General features: G+C 42.3%; 1 protein-coding gene across 1 annotated transcript in view; it reads left to right on the top strand.

Moving 5' to 3' along the window:
- LOC124607084 (UDP-glucosyltransferase 2-like) overlaps positions 1 to 15,140 on the top strand; it is a 64,997-nt gene that overhangs the window by 37,645 nt on the left and 12,212 nt on the right. Inside the window, exon 4 of the mRNA XM_047139273.1 lies at positions 9,134 to 9,593. Within this exon, the coding sequence (XP_046995229.1) occupies positions 9,134 to 9,593 (460 nt within the window). The remainder of the gene's footprint in view (positions 1 to 9,133; positions 9,594 to 15,140) is intronic.

Below are 15,140 nucleotides of genomic sequence, written 5' to 3'. Positions count from 1 at the left end.
ACTAGAATGCCTGAATATGTTTAGACAAGTGATTAGCACAATGTCCAGGGGCCCATTAAGAAAACGGGCACCTTCTAAACTGATAACATAAAATTTTTAATTACATGGATTTTTTAAAATAATTCCACAACGTTAAATTTTAAAGCAGACAGGAGACAGTTAACGTTAGAATAACTGTTTAAATAACTCTGCACACAAAGCTTTAAAAATAGTCAAAAAATAGCAAATGATGAAGTTAGTCCATTAAAATAAGTAGAGAAACATCACATCGTCAAAATCCCGAGATGGCCGGAGGGCCTTGCTTACAATGCTCCAAATGATCTCAATTGGCAAGAGATCCGGCGGCCTTTCTGGCCAAGGTAGGGTTTGAGAAACACGAAGACTAGCAGTAGAAACTCTCGCCTTGTGCGGGAGGGCGTTATGTTGCTGAAATGTAAGTCCAGGATGGCTTGCATCAAGGGCAACGAAACGTCGCATAGAATATCGTTGACGAACCTCTGTACTGTAAGGGTGTCGAGGGTGACAACCAAAGAGGTCGTCCTATGAAAAGAAATAACACTCCAGACAATCACTCCTGGTGTCCGGCCTTATGGCGAGCGACAGTTGGTTGGTATCTCATTGCCGTCTGGGGCGTCTTCTGACACGTCTTCGTTATTCATTGGAGTAAATTCGAAGCGGGGCTCATTACTGAAGACATTTCTACTCCAGGCAATGAGATGCCAGTCCGAATGTCTCGATACCACTGCAAACAAGTCTGTTGGTATTCTGAGATCAATGGTAACCAAAGTAAGGGGCGCCATGAGTTCAGTCCCCTTTCTTAAACCATCTATTAACGGTCCTTATGTTCACTGAAGGACCAGCCACACGTCGAATCGATGATAGTGATGACTTTGGGCCTCTGAGTGCCTCCCTGACGATTTCTTGGTCCTCCTGTTGTGTCATCTCTATAGGTTGACTGCCTCCTTCTTGACGCTTTGTTCGGCCATGGTTCACCCGCTCCTGCCAGCGACGTCGAATAGTGGCATCGCTCCTGTTCAAACGTCGAGCGAGTCGCTGGTTACTCCAACCGGCCGCTATGAGCCCAGCTACACGTCCTTTCTCAAAGGCTGACATCTACGCATGTTTCCAGAATGTAAAGCTGAAGTAAAGCTGTGAGTACCGGGCGTGAGTCGTGCTTCGGTAGCTCAGTTGGTAGAGCACTTGCCCGCGAAAGGCAAAGGTCCCGAGTTCGAGTCTCGGTCGGGCACACAGTTTTAATCTGCCAGGAAGTTTCATCTACGCATGTTGTTGAAGCACCCGTCTGCGGGGGCCGGCCCCTGTGGCCGAGCGGTTCTACATCTAGATCTACATTACTGTTCTGCAATTCACATTTAAGTTCTTGGCAGAGGGTTCATCGAACCACAATCATACTATCTCTCTACCATTCCGCTCCCGAACAGCGCGCGGGAAAAACGAACACCTAAACCTTTCTGTTCGAGCTCTGATTTCTCTTATTTTATTTTGATGAGCATTCCTACCTATGTAGGCTGGGCTCAACAAAATATTTTCGCATTCGGAAGAAAAAGTTGGTGACTGAAATTTTGTAAATAGATCTCGCAGTGACGAAAAACGTCTTTGCTTTAATGACTTCCATCCCAACTGGCGTATCATATCTGCCACACTATCTCCCCTATTACGTGATAATACAAAACGAGCTGCCCTTTTTTGCACCCTTTCGATGTCCTCCGTCAATCCCACCTGGTAAGGATCCCACACCGCGCAGCAATATTCTAACAGAGGACGAACGAGTGTAGTCTAAGCTGTTTCTTTAGTGGACTTGTTGCATCTTCTAGGTGTCCTGCCAATGAAACGCAACCTTTGGCTCGCCTTCCCCACAATATTATCTATGTGGTCTTTCCAACTGAAGTTGTTCGTAATTTTAACACCCAGGTGTTTAGTTGAATTGACAGCCTTGAGAATTGTACTATTTATCGAGTAATAGAATTCCAACGGATATCTTTTGGAACTCATGTGGTTCCAGGAGCTTCAGTCCGGAACTGGGAGCGGCTGCTACGGTCGTAGGTTTGAATCCTGCCTCGGGCTGGATGTGTGTGATGTCCTTAGGTTAGTTAGGTTTAGGTTGTCCTGAATCTAAGGGATTGATGACCTCACATCTTAAGTCCCATAGTGCTTAGAGCACCCATCTGCATGGCATAGTTACTGTCTGAGTATTCGGAATTAAATTCGCGAAGACTCTGTCCTGGTATCGTCATGTTACCTGTTTATTATTCTTGCCATCTGCGCGGTGAAACTGCGTCGCAGCGTCACAATTTCATCTATCGGCTGCCAAAGTTTACAATTTTGCATTTTCTTCGATGCTTGTACGCACATCAGTTTGGGACCACTTTACATAACCTCTTCGTGGTGCGTCTACATTTTTATAAACTAACTGAAAGGTTAAAAATACTCTTAGGTCATATCTGCAAACTGGATCTCCCTCTCGTACGTTGTGAATTATTCCCTGATGTCTTAACATACGTTCTGTCGTTCTGTTCCTACTTCATGGAAGTATTTTCCAGAAAATCCTCTCCTCGCGGATTTCTGGAGAACCTCTTACTATTATCACAACACAAATAGTGCCATTAAGGGATAAGTTTCGTAGAAAATGCATATGTGGCTCTATATGTAGCAGATTTTCCCATTCGGTGCGAAAAAAACTAGATACATTCCGAGATAACTGCAAACCGCGGGCCTTTAAAAGAATTATACATAGGTGGAAACTTTAAAAGCAAATGATAAATTTCTTTTTGTTTTTGTATTATCCGTCGTCTTAGGGAATGAGGTCTCTAGATTTCTTTTTAGAAGCGAAAGAAGAAGTTATTGCTAATGCTCGTACATGTTCACCCTTGTCTGAAAATTTTGGGGATCATAAATTCGTGCCCCTTAATGACTGCGAGTAAATAAATAAGAGTTCTAACTATTCGTAAACTTCATAACATAATAAAAAAAGCTCAAGTTTGTGGAAATTAAAAAACTGGCTTGGTGCTGCAGTTTGCTATTTTTTTTTCGGCACTCGCTGTTTCTTTCTGTCTTGTATAAATCATTTCAGCATACCACATACTGGCAACCATCTCAGAGTTTTTATACCTCTCCAGATTACTATCTGCAGTGTCTGTGTCACTGTCTGGAAAACATTGCATAGACATCGAAAAACACTCACACACTGCAAATAGCATGACATGCCTAGACAGGCCACGACTCTGTAGGAATCACAGCAACTGTGCGAGTGCAGGACGTGGACACACTGTGAAATACGGAGATTTGGTCGGTTCTGGAGGGGTGCTCAGTTATCAGAAGTTGCTAAGGTGACCGCTGACGTAGAGCGCAAAATTAGGGTTCGAGTTCCGGGTACCCCACAAATTTTCATTTGTCGCTAATAAACTGTGAAGCTACAGTCTCGTCGTATTCGAATTCCGAATAAATTTCGTCTCCAGATTAATTACGTAGTGGAAGCAGGGTGTACAATATGCGTTAACTCTGATTTTTTAATAAAAGGTAGTTGCCAAGTGTGCAGTGTAATATTAGTAGTCTTTGCTAGTTAATTTATATTTACACCAGAATATCTGTGAAGCAATCCACTTATGTAAGTCAAGTGGACAAGCAAAAGATTCGAATCCATCTGAGTTTCATTTGTCTACTGATATCATTAACATCAGTTTTATGAGCAAGGGAAACCTTCAGTATCACGTGAGCTCAAGAAAACGAAATAGTGTGTGGAGGAATTTCATATATACCTCAAAAAATTTATTACATCTGCCTTTCTAGCATTCATTAAATCGGGTGCGGGGAGTGGTTTGGATCTATGCAGGTGATTAAAGAAACATCGCGGTTCATTGACACAAACAATGAGTATTTAAACACATACTATGTACATCGATCTTTACAAAAAAAGGGCAGTGAAAACGCCTTCAGTGAATATAACATGAACAACAAGGAAAATGATTACATGGTTCCCTAAAATAATTGCTAATTCACATTCAGCCATATCAGGATGCTACCACAGATGCAGCTCGTCTTATATGCACAGTAGATAGAGAGAGTGGTATTGAAAAATGACAATAAAAACAAATAAAACTCACGGAAATTTTCATGCTAGGATACATATAAAAACTACTAATGACCTACAGGTGCTCAGTTACTACAATACAATTGACTGGACTACGGGTAGGGGGAGATCAGTTAAGTCACTGGTCAGATAATGAACTGCTGAAAAACATGATAAGTTCTACAAGTGCCAAATGAGGAGAAATTCATTGCTCCTTATGTTCGTAATTTTATGTACTGCAATAAGAAGCATAGCAATGATTGTTTGATGCCATCTAAAGGACACGTCTCAGATTCTGCGTTTATTTAGTAGTAGAATCAAATGGAAATCCCTTAGCTCGGGAAAAATATTCCCAGAAAGGCGGCTGTGGGATGATTAAATGCCGGCCGGTGTGGCCGAGCTGTTCTAGGTGCTTCAGTCTCGAACCGTGCGCCCGCAACGGTCGCAGGTTCGAATCCTGCCTCGGGCATGGATGTGTGTGATGTCCTTAGGTTAGTTAGGTTTAAGTAGTTCTAAGTTCTAGGGGACTGATGACCTCAGGAGTTAAGTCCCTTAGTGCTCAGAGCCATTTGAACCATTTGATGACTAAATGCAATTGCATAATGCAATGATACATTCGTTTAAACACCTCAGGATGAGCTTTGAGCGACTACTGCGCCGTATTGTGTGTTCACCAACAAACGATCAAGGGTAGGGCACGATGACTACATTAAAATCAAACGAATTTGTGTATAAAAGTTTTCACAAATTTCTTGACCAAATAAGCATTTGAATTTAGAAACAAACTAAAGCCTGAAGCGCTAACCTCACTGGTCTTCAACTATACCTGAGAGCATTCCCTCACACACAAAGGGTAGCCCACTGAGACTACTTATAGGCCTACAGACCAAAATTTATAAAATACAATCGAAAATATAATCATATAAATAACTACTGAACTGTAACACTAAAGTGAAAACCGACTGAAAGTTACGCTTGATGAGATAACGACTAGATGTTTAGCTTTAAACTTATACGAGGGTCACTCCAAAAGAAATGCACACTATTTTTTGTAAAAATACAGTTTTCATTCTGCATGTGCGAAAGTTTTACGGTGTGTAGACACACTATTCCCGCTTGTTTTCAAACTTAGTTCAACCTGTTGCCGCGAGTGGCGTCGTCACAGCATGTCTTCAAGATGGCTGCTACACTTGACGTTCGTCAGAAGCAACGTGCTGCCATAAAATTCCTGTGCTGCGAAAACGAGACAGTGGGAAACATCCACAAGAGGTTGAAAAAGGTGTATGGAGATGCTGCTGTCGATCACAGTGCAGTTAGTCGGTGGGCAAGCTGGTTACGTGATGAAAGCAGACACGGCAATATTGAGGACTGCACATACTCCAGGCAATGTGCAGAGAGTTAACGAATTGGTGACTGCTGACAGACGCATCACAGTGAACGAATTGTCACGCTACGTTGGGATAGGGGAGGGAAGTGTCTGCAGAATACTGAAATTGTTGGCGTTAAACAAGGTTTGGGCCAGATGGGTTCCCAGGATGTTGGACAGTGGCTCACAAAGAAAGAAGAAAAACGGTATGCAGCGAACTTTTGGAACAGTATGAGAATGGTGGAGATGAATTTCTTGGAAGAATTGTGACAAGTGATGAAGCATGGCTCCATCATTTTTCACCAGAGACAAAGAGGCAATCAATGGAGTGGCATCATGCAAATTCACCCAAGAAAAAAAATTTCAAAACAACACCTTCTGCTGGAAAAGTTATGGCTACGGTGTTTTTCGATTTCGAAGGACTCTTGCTTGTGGACATCATGCCAAATGGAACCACCATAAATTCTGATGCATATGTAACGACACTGAAGAAACTTCAAGCTCGACTGAGTCGTGTTCGACCACATCGACAAAAGCACGATGTTTTGCTGTTGCACGACAATGCACGGCCACATGTCGGTCAAAAAACCATGGAAGCGATCACAAAACTCGAATGGACAACACTGAAACACCCGCCTTACAGTCCTGACCTGGCTCCATGTGACTATCATCTCTTTGGCAAACTGAAAGACTCTCTTCGTGGAACAAGGTTTGAAGATGATGACTCCGTTGTGGTCGCTGCCAAACAGTGGCTCCAACAGGATGGTCCAGAATTTTACCGTGCGGGTATACATGCACTGCTTCCAAGATGGCGTAAGGCAGTTGAGAGGGATGGAAATTATGTGAAGAAAAGAAAATATTGTTCCTAAAGGAAGTATCTACACACTCTAAAGCTTTCAAACATGAAGAATAAGAGATGGATTAAAAAAAAAATAGTGTGCATTTCTTTTGGAGTGACCCTCGTAGCAATAAAATCGTAGAACATAACGTTCAATAGTTACGGGATAACGACCACCAGAAAAGCGTCGGTGGGTCCGCAGATTTCGGTGGACCCTTTCTCGCCAGGGGAGGGAGTAACCTGTCTCGTTACCTATCTACGCAACTACTGGGCAGCGTGCCTGCTAGCAACGGAACATCTCTTACTCGCCCTGCGTTCTTCATTAGTCATCAGACTACCAAACTGTTATAAGGTTGGATCTTACAGGTGGACTTTGAGTCTCTGGCTCTCGGAGAACTTTTAAAACAGACTGAGTCATCCAGTCACTTACTGAGAAAGGTATACAGTGCGGAAGGAGGATTAGAAGGTGCTAATCGGAGATAAATAAACTCATTATCCCGCTCGTCCGTCGGAAATCCCTTAGCTTTTCATAACCATAAAAAATTGAGACTTAATGTCATCCATGTATTCATGAATTGCCTGGAGATACCAAACGACACATTGCGTGAAACGGAAGTGACAGTATCGTTTCAATAGTAAGTCATTTCTGTCAACATTTCCTTTCATCAAAGGTGTCCTTTTCACTGAGTTCATCCTTCATCACTTCTAAGATTGTTCCTAAATCCACGAAAGAAGTAATTTTTATGGAAAACATAGTCTTATTATAAAAACTGTGTATGGAATGGACGGCTTTACTGGCACATACGCACATTTTTGTTGATACTTTTCACTATCGTATTGCATTAATTTGACTGAATTTCGTTGACATAGCCCTAATTTTCTCCATCAACGCGTGGGCGGTCGTGGGCTTGTAGGAATAAACTTCTTATTTCAAAAAACTGGAAACAGAAAAGCCCAACTGCGTTAAATCGCATGATCTTGGCAGTCAATTACGATTATATCAAAACGGGCAATCACACATCCACAAAATGGCTCAAGCAGTAATTGAATTGTGTCTCGGACTGTACGGCACGTGGCACCGTCTTTGTGAAACCACATGTCGCCCACATTCATGTCCAGCAATTTAGGTGCATAAAACTGAATTATCACATCGCGATTGCGTTCACTATTAACTCTTCTCACTTGACCAGCCGCATTTTCGTAGAAGAATGGTCCCATCACGTCTCCAGCCCAAAGTACACGCCAAACTGCGACACGTTCTGGATACATTTGCTTCTAAAAAATCACTCCTGTATTTTATAAACCCTAAATGCGAAAATTTTGTCTACTAAGCAGGGCATCAAGTTGAGAATGAACCTCATCGTTGAAGATGATTTTGTTCGAAAAATCGTTATCCACTTGTTGTTGTTCCATAACCCATTCAGCGAACTCTAATCGCTGTGCGTGGTGAGCAGGCTTCAGTTCTTGAGTCAAGTAGACAATTTAAGCATGAAGATGCAAATCTTTCCTGAGAATACGATATAGAGTGTTTCATAAAATGCCCAATATTGAGTGAGGTCTGTGGACTCGCAGCAACACTCTCTCAAACTGCTTCGATGTTTTGTGTCGAACTACTCGTTGAAGGACGGCCAGAGTGTTTAAGATCAATAATTGATTCAGTCTCTCTAAATTTTTCAATTAATCTCTTCACAACTGATGAAGTTAAATCAATATTCCGATCATATTTTGTACCAAAATTGTGATTTCTAACTGCCAAATCTTCATTAGTTTAAAATGTTACTCAATTAAAAAATGTATTGTTGTTTCCTGATTTTTATTATCCTAAACTTTCTCTTTTCCTTCGTTGGCAACATTTTACCACAAAAGTGGCGCAAAATTCAAATCTTGCATGAATTTTGGAGCATTTCATGCTTTTTACTACTTTTCTCTTAAATTTCAAAATACATCATTTTTCAAGCGAAGCATGTTGCTCCTTTTTAGATTTGACATTGAGCACCATTTACAGCCATAATCAAAATTTACAGTACCAGTATAACTAATTCCGTTTTGGACCACTTTCACACGTGAAGATCTGTTTTGTTGCAGAATGCGTTTCTCGTATTCGCCTTAATGAGCCTGTTTATTCTGTCTTATTTGTATTGTTTTCTTTTGAAAGTGGAGTGTTCTTGTTCTGACTGGAAATTACTGTGATCGACAAGGTCCTTGACTCGTGTTTTGGAACAGCGGAGTTCTTTCTAATAAACTACAACCCTGCCTTAAACCTTCGTTCCATTGGCTTGGTTTGTTGCTTCTGCATTTTCTTACTGCTGCCTTCATTTTTAAGTCTTCTCTCTCCGCCTTCTCTCTTAGTGTCTCTTAGAAATCTTTCCGCCTTCGTGTATCTACCACAGTCAGTATAATCGATAACCTGCTTTAAATTTTTTCGTTTTTATTTTTACAACTTTCACTTCCAGTAGCAAGCAACTATTCATCAATGTCTCACTAGATGTCATTCTTGCCTGTTCCTTCCTTTAACGACTTCTTTATTTGTCTGTTCTTCCTGCATCCCTGTTTGGTACTAGATCCATCAGCTTGAGTTTCAGTATACCTTTGTATCACATTTTTATGCTTTCAGTTCACCTTTCCTCTTTTACTCCTCGATTATATGATCACAGATTTCAGCTTCTGAAAATTCCTCAATTACGTTCCAGTTTCGCATGACAGTGCATGTTTTTCCCTAATGCAGACGAGAGTAATTTATTTATTTATTTATTTTTTTTTTTTTTTTTTTTTTTTTTTTTTTGATGCGGCTGTCTGCTTTTGTTGTGCCCTCTCTTTATTGACTTATTTTTCCTCTGTTTTTCAGGTTGCAAGAGAAGTTTGATTTGGTGGTCTTGGAAACGTTCATGCTCTGGTGTTACTTCGGTTTTGTGCACAAACTGGGCTCACCGCCGATAGTGGGATTTCTCTCCGCCGGACTGACTGAGACTACGAGTAGCTTCTTGGCCAATCCAATCAATCCGGCTTACATGCCGGTCCTAGCTTCGGCGTACACAGACCACATGGACTTCTGGCAGCGCATGGACAATGCCCAACTGACTCTCAGGCTGTTGCACTCCTTCCATAACGTTATCGTGCCTTTTCAAGACCAGCTGATACAGGAGCATTTCGGAGCGGATATGCCCAGTCTGAGCGTTATGCTGCGCAACGTGAGTCTCATGATAACGGGAAATGACTTCGTGTTGGGCTATCCTCAGCCAATGGTGCCCGGTATCGTGCACACAACAGGCCTGCACATCTCCAATGAGCGGAAACCATTACCAAAGGTAAACTTTGCTCCACATGGCTTCCCCCGTCAGAGTCCTCCCTCGGGCATGGATGTGTTTTAGGGAAGCAGCCTACTCATGCCATATAGAATTCATATGCTTTCAGCTGTGTGCCAGCCTAGTCCGCTGTAATTAGCTATGACGTTATGAGTGTTGCGCAATACCTTAAAAGTACAGTAAATATTCTGAAAAGTTAATAGCATGTCAGGAGTGATGCTAAAATAATAATGTGTTAAGTTTCAGTTTAGTAACTTTAACAGTTTTTCGAAATTTGGACGTTTTACGTAAAAATCATCGGCGCAACAGGAAGGAGCTAGAAACTTCAAAATTTATATTCGGATTCCTTTTTCATTGTAATCTAATGGAAACAGCATGCTGGATCTTACAAAGTAATATTTTGGTTGAAATTCAGGATTTTCTTCTTTTGTGTCCTAAAAGTACGGAAGCAGGTTAGATCAAGTAACCGATTAGATAAAGCTAAGATGTTTAGATTTAGGTGGAATGGAGATACGCTATAATAACAAAGATGTGAGAAGTTTCCAAAAGGTAGTAATAAAACTATAGCTGTAGCGTCTCTTCAAAGGGCAAGTTCAGAGCTCATCTATTGCGTGCAGTCCAACTAAAATAATTCTCTCGCCAAAAGTGTTTAACCTAGCCACATCAGAATTTTATTATAGATACTTACCCGTATCCTGATTGCACAATTAAATTGAGAGCTTCATCAGCCTTCAACGAATGAAGCAATTAATTATTTAGTAACTTGAAGTGGTGCTCTAGTAGCCCCAGCGGATAGACAGGAATGCAAATTTTGACGGCTGTCGGCGGTCCGCACCGCGGCCATATAAATAAGAGCGCTGCGACCTGCCTTCAGGCCCCAGTTCTCTTCTACATTCGTATCAGCGTGCACTCCGTGTCGGAAGTCGCGTCGTGTCTGTGCAGTTGCAAGGAACAGGCTTGGATCCCGTATTACGTAACTCGGTATGCATGAAACAATGAGTTCGCATTGGGGTAAAGTGTTAATTGCGAAACGACTTCAGTGCTTTATTCTCAGTTTGCGTATGTCGTATTTTCATGCGTCGCCGCAGGACAGACCTCCTATCATTACTAGCGTGGCGGTTGATGAGTATTAACTTCAAATTTTGGCGAGCATTCACTTTGAACATAGACGTCGATAACGATTGTTGAACAGTTTCGTTATCTAGGGATTATAGGATCCGTGCAATAGACTCTGAACAGCTCTGATAGTAGAAGAGCTGATAGTAACATTGCTTGGGTAAACATTTGTCTGGAACTTTACGGTTTATCGTTTTCAGAATACAGTGAAAATTGTTATAGTAAACTGCATTTTCTGTGACTCCCAGATATCATCCTAAATCCTCAGCGTAATGAACTTCAATGATCAATAACTTTATTTCTCCTTCAGAGTGGGCACAGTGAACTTTAATTACAGGCATCACATTTTTGCTAATCACTTGCTAATTGCCAACATTGCAGTTAGAGACCCTGTGTTGAGAACACCAACAACAGAAATTATTCCACCCGCCGCCCCACATATGGTGCATCGGCCAGGAAAAATACTGTTAAACTGAGTGAAAGTGATTTTAATTATCCGGATTCTGGAGTGAAATGCGACACGCAGCTGAATAACAGAACAGTGATAAACCGCGTTACGTGTGCACATTAATGACGCCTTTGGATTACAACGCATCTGGATTGACGAAGCTGGCTCTGAATCTAGCCATGCCGCCAGCATCACAAGAAGCCAGTTTCGGCCCACCGCAGTCGTCCGCCGGTGCGGCCGGAGCCCCGCTTGCTGTTGCAAGCCATGCACACACACAGCAGCTGTCGGGGTGCCGTCTGCTATTCAACGTGCCGCGCCGGCATCGTCATACGTCATGCAAAAGGAACTAAGTTAAGTAAAAATATGTTCAACTAACCTTCGCTAAAAGACTGTCGGCGATGGAACCGCCAAATGAAGCTGAGGTTAAAATTAAATCAGAACTAATGTCCGATGAAGAAAGAGCTAATCCAGACAACGGTTCAAATGTAAATCTGCTTGAAAATAATGATGTTAAAGTGAAATACGAACCATTGTCTCCTGACAATAATGTGAAAAGAGGCAATGATTCAATATAGAAACCCCCGTAGTAAAGCATAAATCAGAGATTGTTGATTTGCTGGATGATAGTTTCTCTGATGATTTAAAAATGAAATAGTCATCAGAGGTGGTAGTGTTTAAAAAGAAGTTGGATACAACAGATCAATCAGCTGTTTCATTTAGTTTTGATGAATCTGGTATTAAGTCTAGTTTTCCGTCTCCTGAGTGTGATAAGAAACCAGCTAATGAGCAACCCAAAGATACTGGGGTAATTGATTTAAATGTAATATTGCGGGCAATACCAGCCAGTAATGCTAAAATGACAGCTGAATTAAAATCTGATGTAACTCAGGTAAATGGCCGGCCGGAGTGGCCGAGCGGTTCTAGGCGCTACAGTCCGGAACCGCGCGACCGCTACGGTCGCCGGTTCGAATCCTGCCTCGGGCACGGATGTGTGTGATGTCCTTAGGTTCGTTAGGTTTAGGTAGTTCTGAGTTCTAGGGGACTGATGACCACAGCAGTTAAGTCCCATAGTGATCAGAGCCAACTCAGGTAAATAACAGGATTGTGGCCAGCCAAACTAATTCTAATAAACGGTTTGAGGTAATGGACAATAAATTAGAATCCACTAAAGCAGAATTAGAAACTTCCTTCAAGGCTGGCTGCAGTAAGTTGAAAGAGGATTTAAAAGCTGAGATCAAAGCAGATCTGAACAGTTTAGATTATAAGATTGATTCCAACCATGCTGACATTAAGGAAAAGGTTGCTCAGCAATTAGCTGAGTTGCATAAAACGGTAAAGTCCGAAGTTGCCGAGATTCGCAAGGATTTCCAAAAGGAATATGTGAAACTGGAGCAGAAGTTAATAGTAAAGTTAGAGGCGGAATCTAAACTGTGCTCATATAGATTTAAAGATGTTAATGTAAAAGTGAACACATGTCAAGCAGAGGGAGAAGCAGTTAAGACTGATACTACTCATGTTGTGCAAAGAGTAGGTAATGTTGAAATGAAAGTAGAAACTATTAGCACTAACACTGCTAAAATAGAGACTATAGTAGCTTCTGGTAATGGTAGTGCACAACAAGTTGTAGCTGCAAACGCCGCTTTTATCGGGTGTCGGCAATTCTTACCGTTCGATCCAGACAAAAATATCCATCCGCTAGACTTCTGGAACGATTTTGAAGATGTGTTTCCATCGATTTGGTCTGAACGCGAGAAAATTTCATTTATTAGAAGTCATTTGGCAGGTGATGCCATGTGTTGGTCATCTGGTGTCATGTTGAAGTGTAGCACATTAGTGGAATTTATGACAGGTTTGATTAATGAATACTGAGAGAATTTTGGAGCGGGAAACGCCTCAATGCAGGCAGGGAATCTATCAAAGAGTTTGCCAGACATTGGATTTCACGTCTGTCACATTTGACGGAAAAGCTGAAACCTGAAATCATAATACTAGGTCTTTGAAGCTAAATTGCCATGGTATTGGCAAACTAGAATCACATCCGCCCCTAGAGACAATCTTGACCGTTTCATTGAATATCTGGAACGTGTAGAGCGTGTTGCTGCCAATGAGGAGCTCGTTTGTAATAATAGAAATAGTAGTAGCACTAATAGTAATTTTAAGAATGAGCAGAATGCCAATGTAAACATCCGAACAATAGGTGTTCGCGCAACCGCTACGGTCGCAGGTTCGAATCCTGCCTCGGGCATAGATGTCTGTGATGTCCTTAGGTTATTTAGGTTTAAGTAGTTCTAAGTTCTAGGGGACTGATGACCTCAGATGTTAAGTCCCATAGTGCTCAGAGCCAGTTGAACCAGTAGGTGTTCGCCATCCTGAGAAAGGTAGGAAATGGAGAAATAAAAACCATAATCAACAATGGCATCCTGATGATAGTAATTTTGTTCGTAACGAAAATGTGCAGGTAAACAACAGTGTTGAAAATAATGCTGTTCCAGTTTACAATAATGGCACTAAGGGAAACAGTAGTCGGCAGAGGCACTAAAACCAGGTATGAGGACACTGTCGCTCACCAGGCGGTTGCTTTTCCTAAGCCAGTAATCACAGCGATTGGCAAGACAGGTCAAAATACTCAAAGCGAGCATTCGGATGATGAGTCGGTAGCATCCAATGATACAGCAGTAATATTAAACCACTCACATTATTTAGTCCTCACAGCCCTGCTTCTGTCAGTATCTCGCTTCCTACCTTCCAAACTTTACAGAAGCTCTCCTGCGAACCTTGCAGAACCTTGGCAGAAGAAGAGCTGTGAGGACACGGCGTGAGTCGGAGTTGGGTAGCACAGTTGGTAGGGCACTTCCCTACGAAAGGCAATGGTCCCGAGTTCGAGTCTCGGTCCGGCACACAGTTTTAATCTGCCAGGAAGTTTCATATCAGCGCACACTCCGCTGCAGAGTGAAAAACTTACTATGGAAACTTCCCACTGGCTGTGGCGAAGACATGTCTCCGCAATATCCTTTCTTTCAGCAGTGCTAGTTCTGCAAGGTTCGCAGGAGAGCTTCTGTAAAGTCTGGAAGATAGGAGACGAAGCACTGGCAGAAGTAGAGCTGTGAGGACGGGACGTGAGTCACGCTTGGGTTGCTCAGGTGGTAGAGCACTTGCCCAAGAAAGGAAAAGTTCCCGAGTTCGAGTCTCAGTCTGACACAAAGTTTTAATCCGCCATTAAGTTCCATATCAGCGCACACTCCGCTGCAGAGTAAAAATCTCATTCTGGGAACATCCCCTAGGCTGTGGCTAAGCCATGTCCCCTCAATATCCTTTCTTTCAAGAGTACTAGTTCTGCAAGTTTCGCGGGAGAGGTCGTGTAATGTTTGCAATGTAGGAGACGAGGTACTGGCAGAATTCATGCTGTGGTGACGGGGCGTGTATCGTGTTTGGGTAGCTCAGTTGGTGGAGCACTTGCCGACGAAAGACATATTGTTCCGAGTTCGAGTCTCAGTCCGGCACAAAGATTTAATCTGCCAGGAGGATACATATCAGCGCATTCTCCGCTGGAGAGAGAAAATCTTATTCTGGAAACATCCTCCAGTCTGTGGCTACGCCATCTCTCCGCAATATCCTTTCAGTCAGGAGTGCTAGTTCTGGAAGTTTCGCAGGAGAGCTTCTGTAAAGTTTGGTAGGTAGGAAACTAAGCACTGGCAGAAGTAGAGCTGTGGGTATGGGGTGTGAGTTGTGCCTGGGTAGGTCAGTTGGTAAAGCAGACGCTTTCTAAGTGGGAAGAGCAAGAGAAGCCGCAGCACCGAATTGTTAGGGAAGTGCTACAAAGTACTGAATTGTCAAGTGAAGAAGCGGAAGAAATTCATGCTTACATTTACGATGAGAATAATGTGCTCTTATCTAAAGCGCCTGTGCACGAAGTTGATACTGTGCTGATAGATTTAGGGCAGGAGGTAAGTGAAAATGTAGAGGGTAGCCTATTGTGGGTCGATGAA

Source organism: Schistocerca americana, chromosome 3, assembly GCF_021461395.2.
Source record: "Schistocerca americana isolate TAMUIC-IGC-003095 chromosome 3, iqSchAmer2.1, whole genome shotgun sequence".
NCBI classification, from domain to species: domain Eukaryota; kingdom Metazoa; phylum Arthropoda; class Insecta; order Orthoptera; family Acrididae; genus Schistocerca; species Schistocerca americana.
Note: the sequence above shows the minus strand (reverse complement) of the source record. Positions and strands in the feature narration are given on the sequence as shown.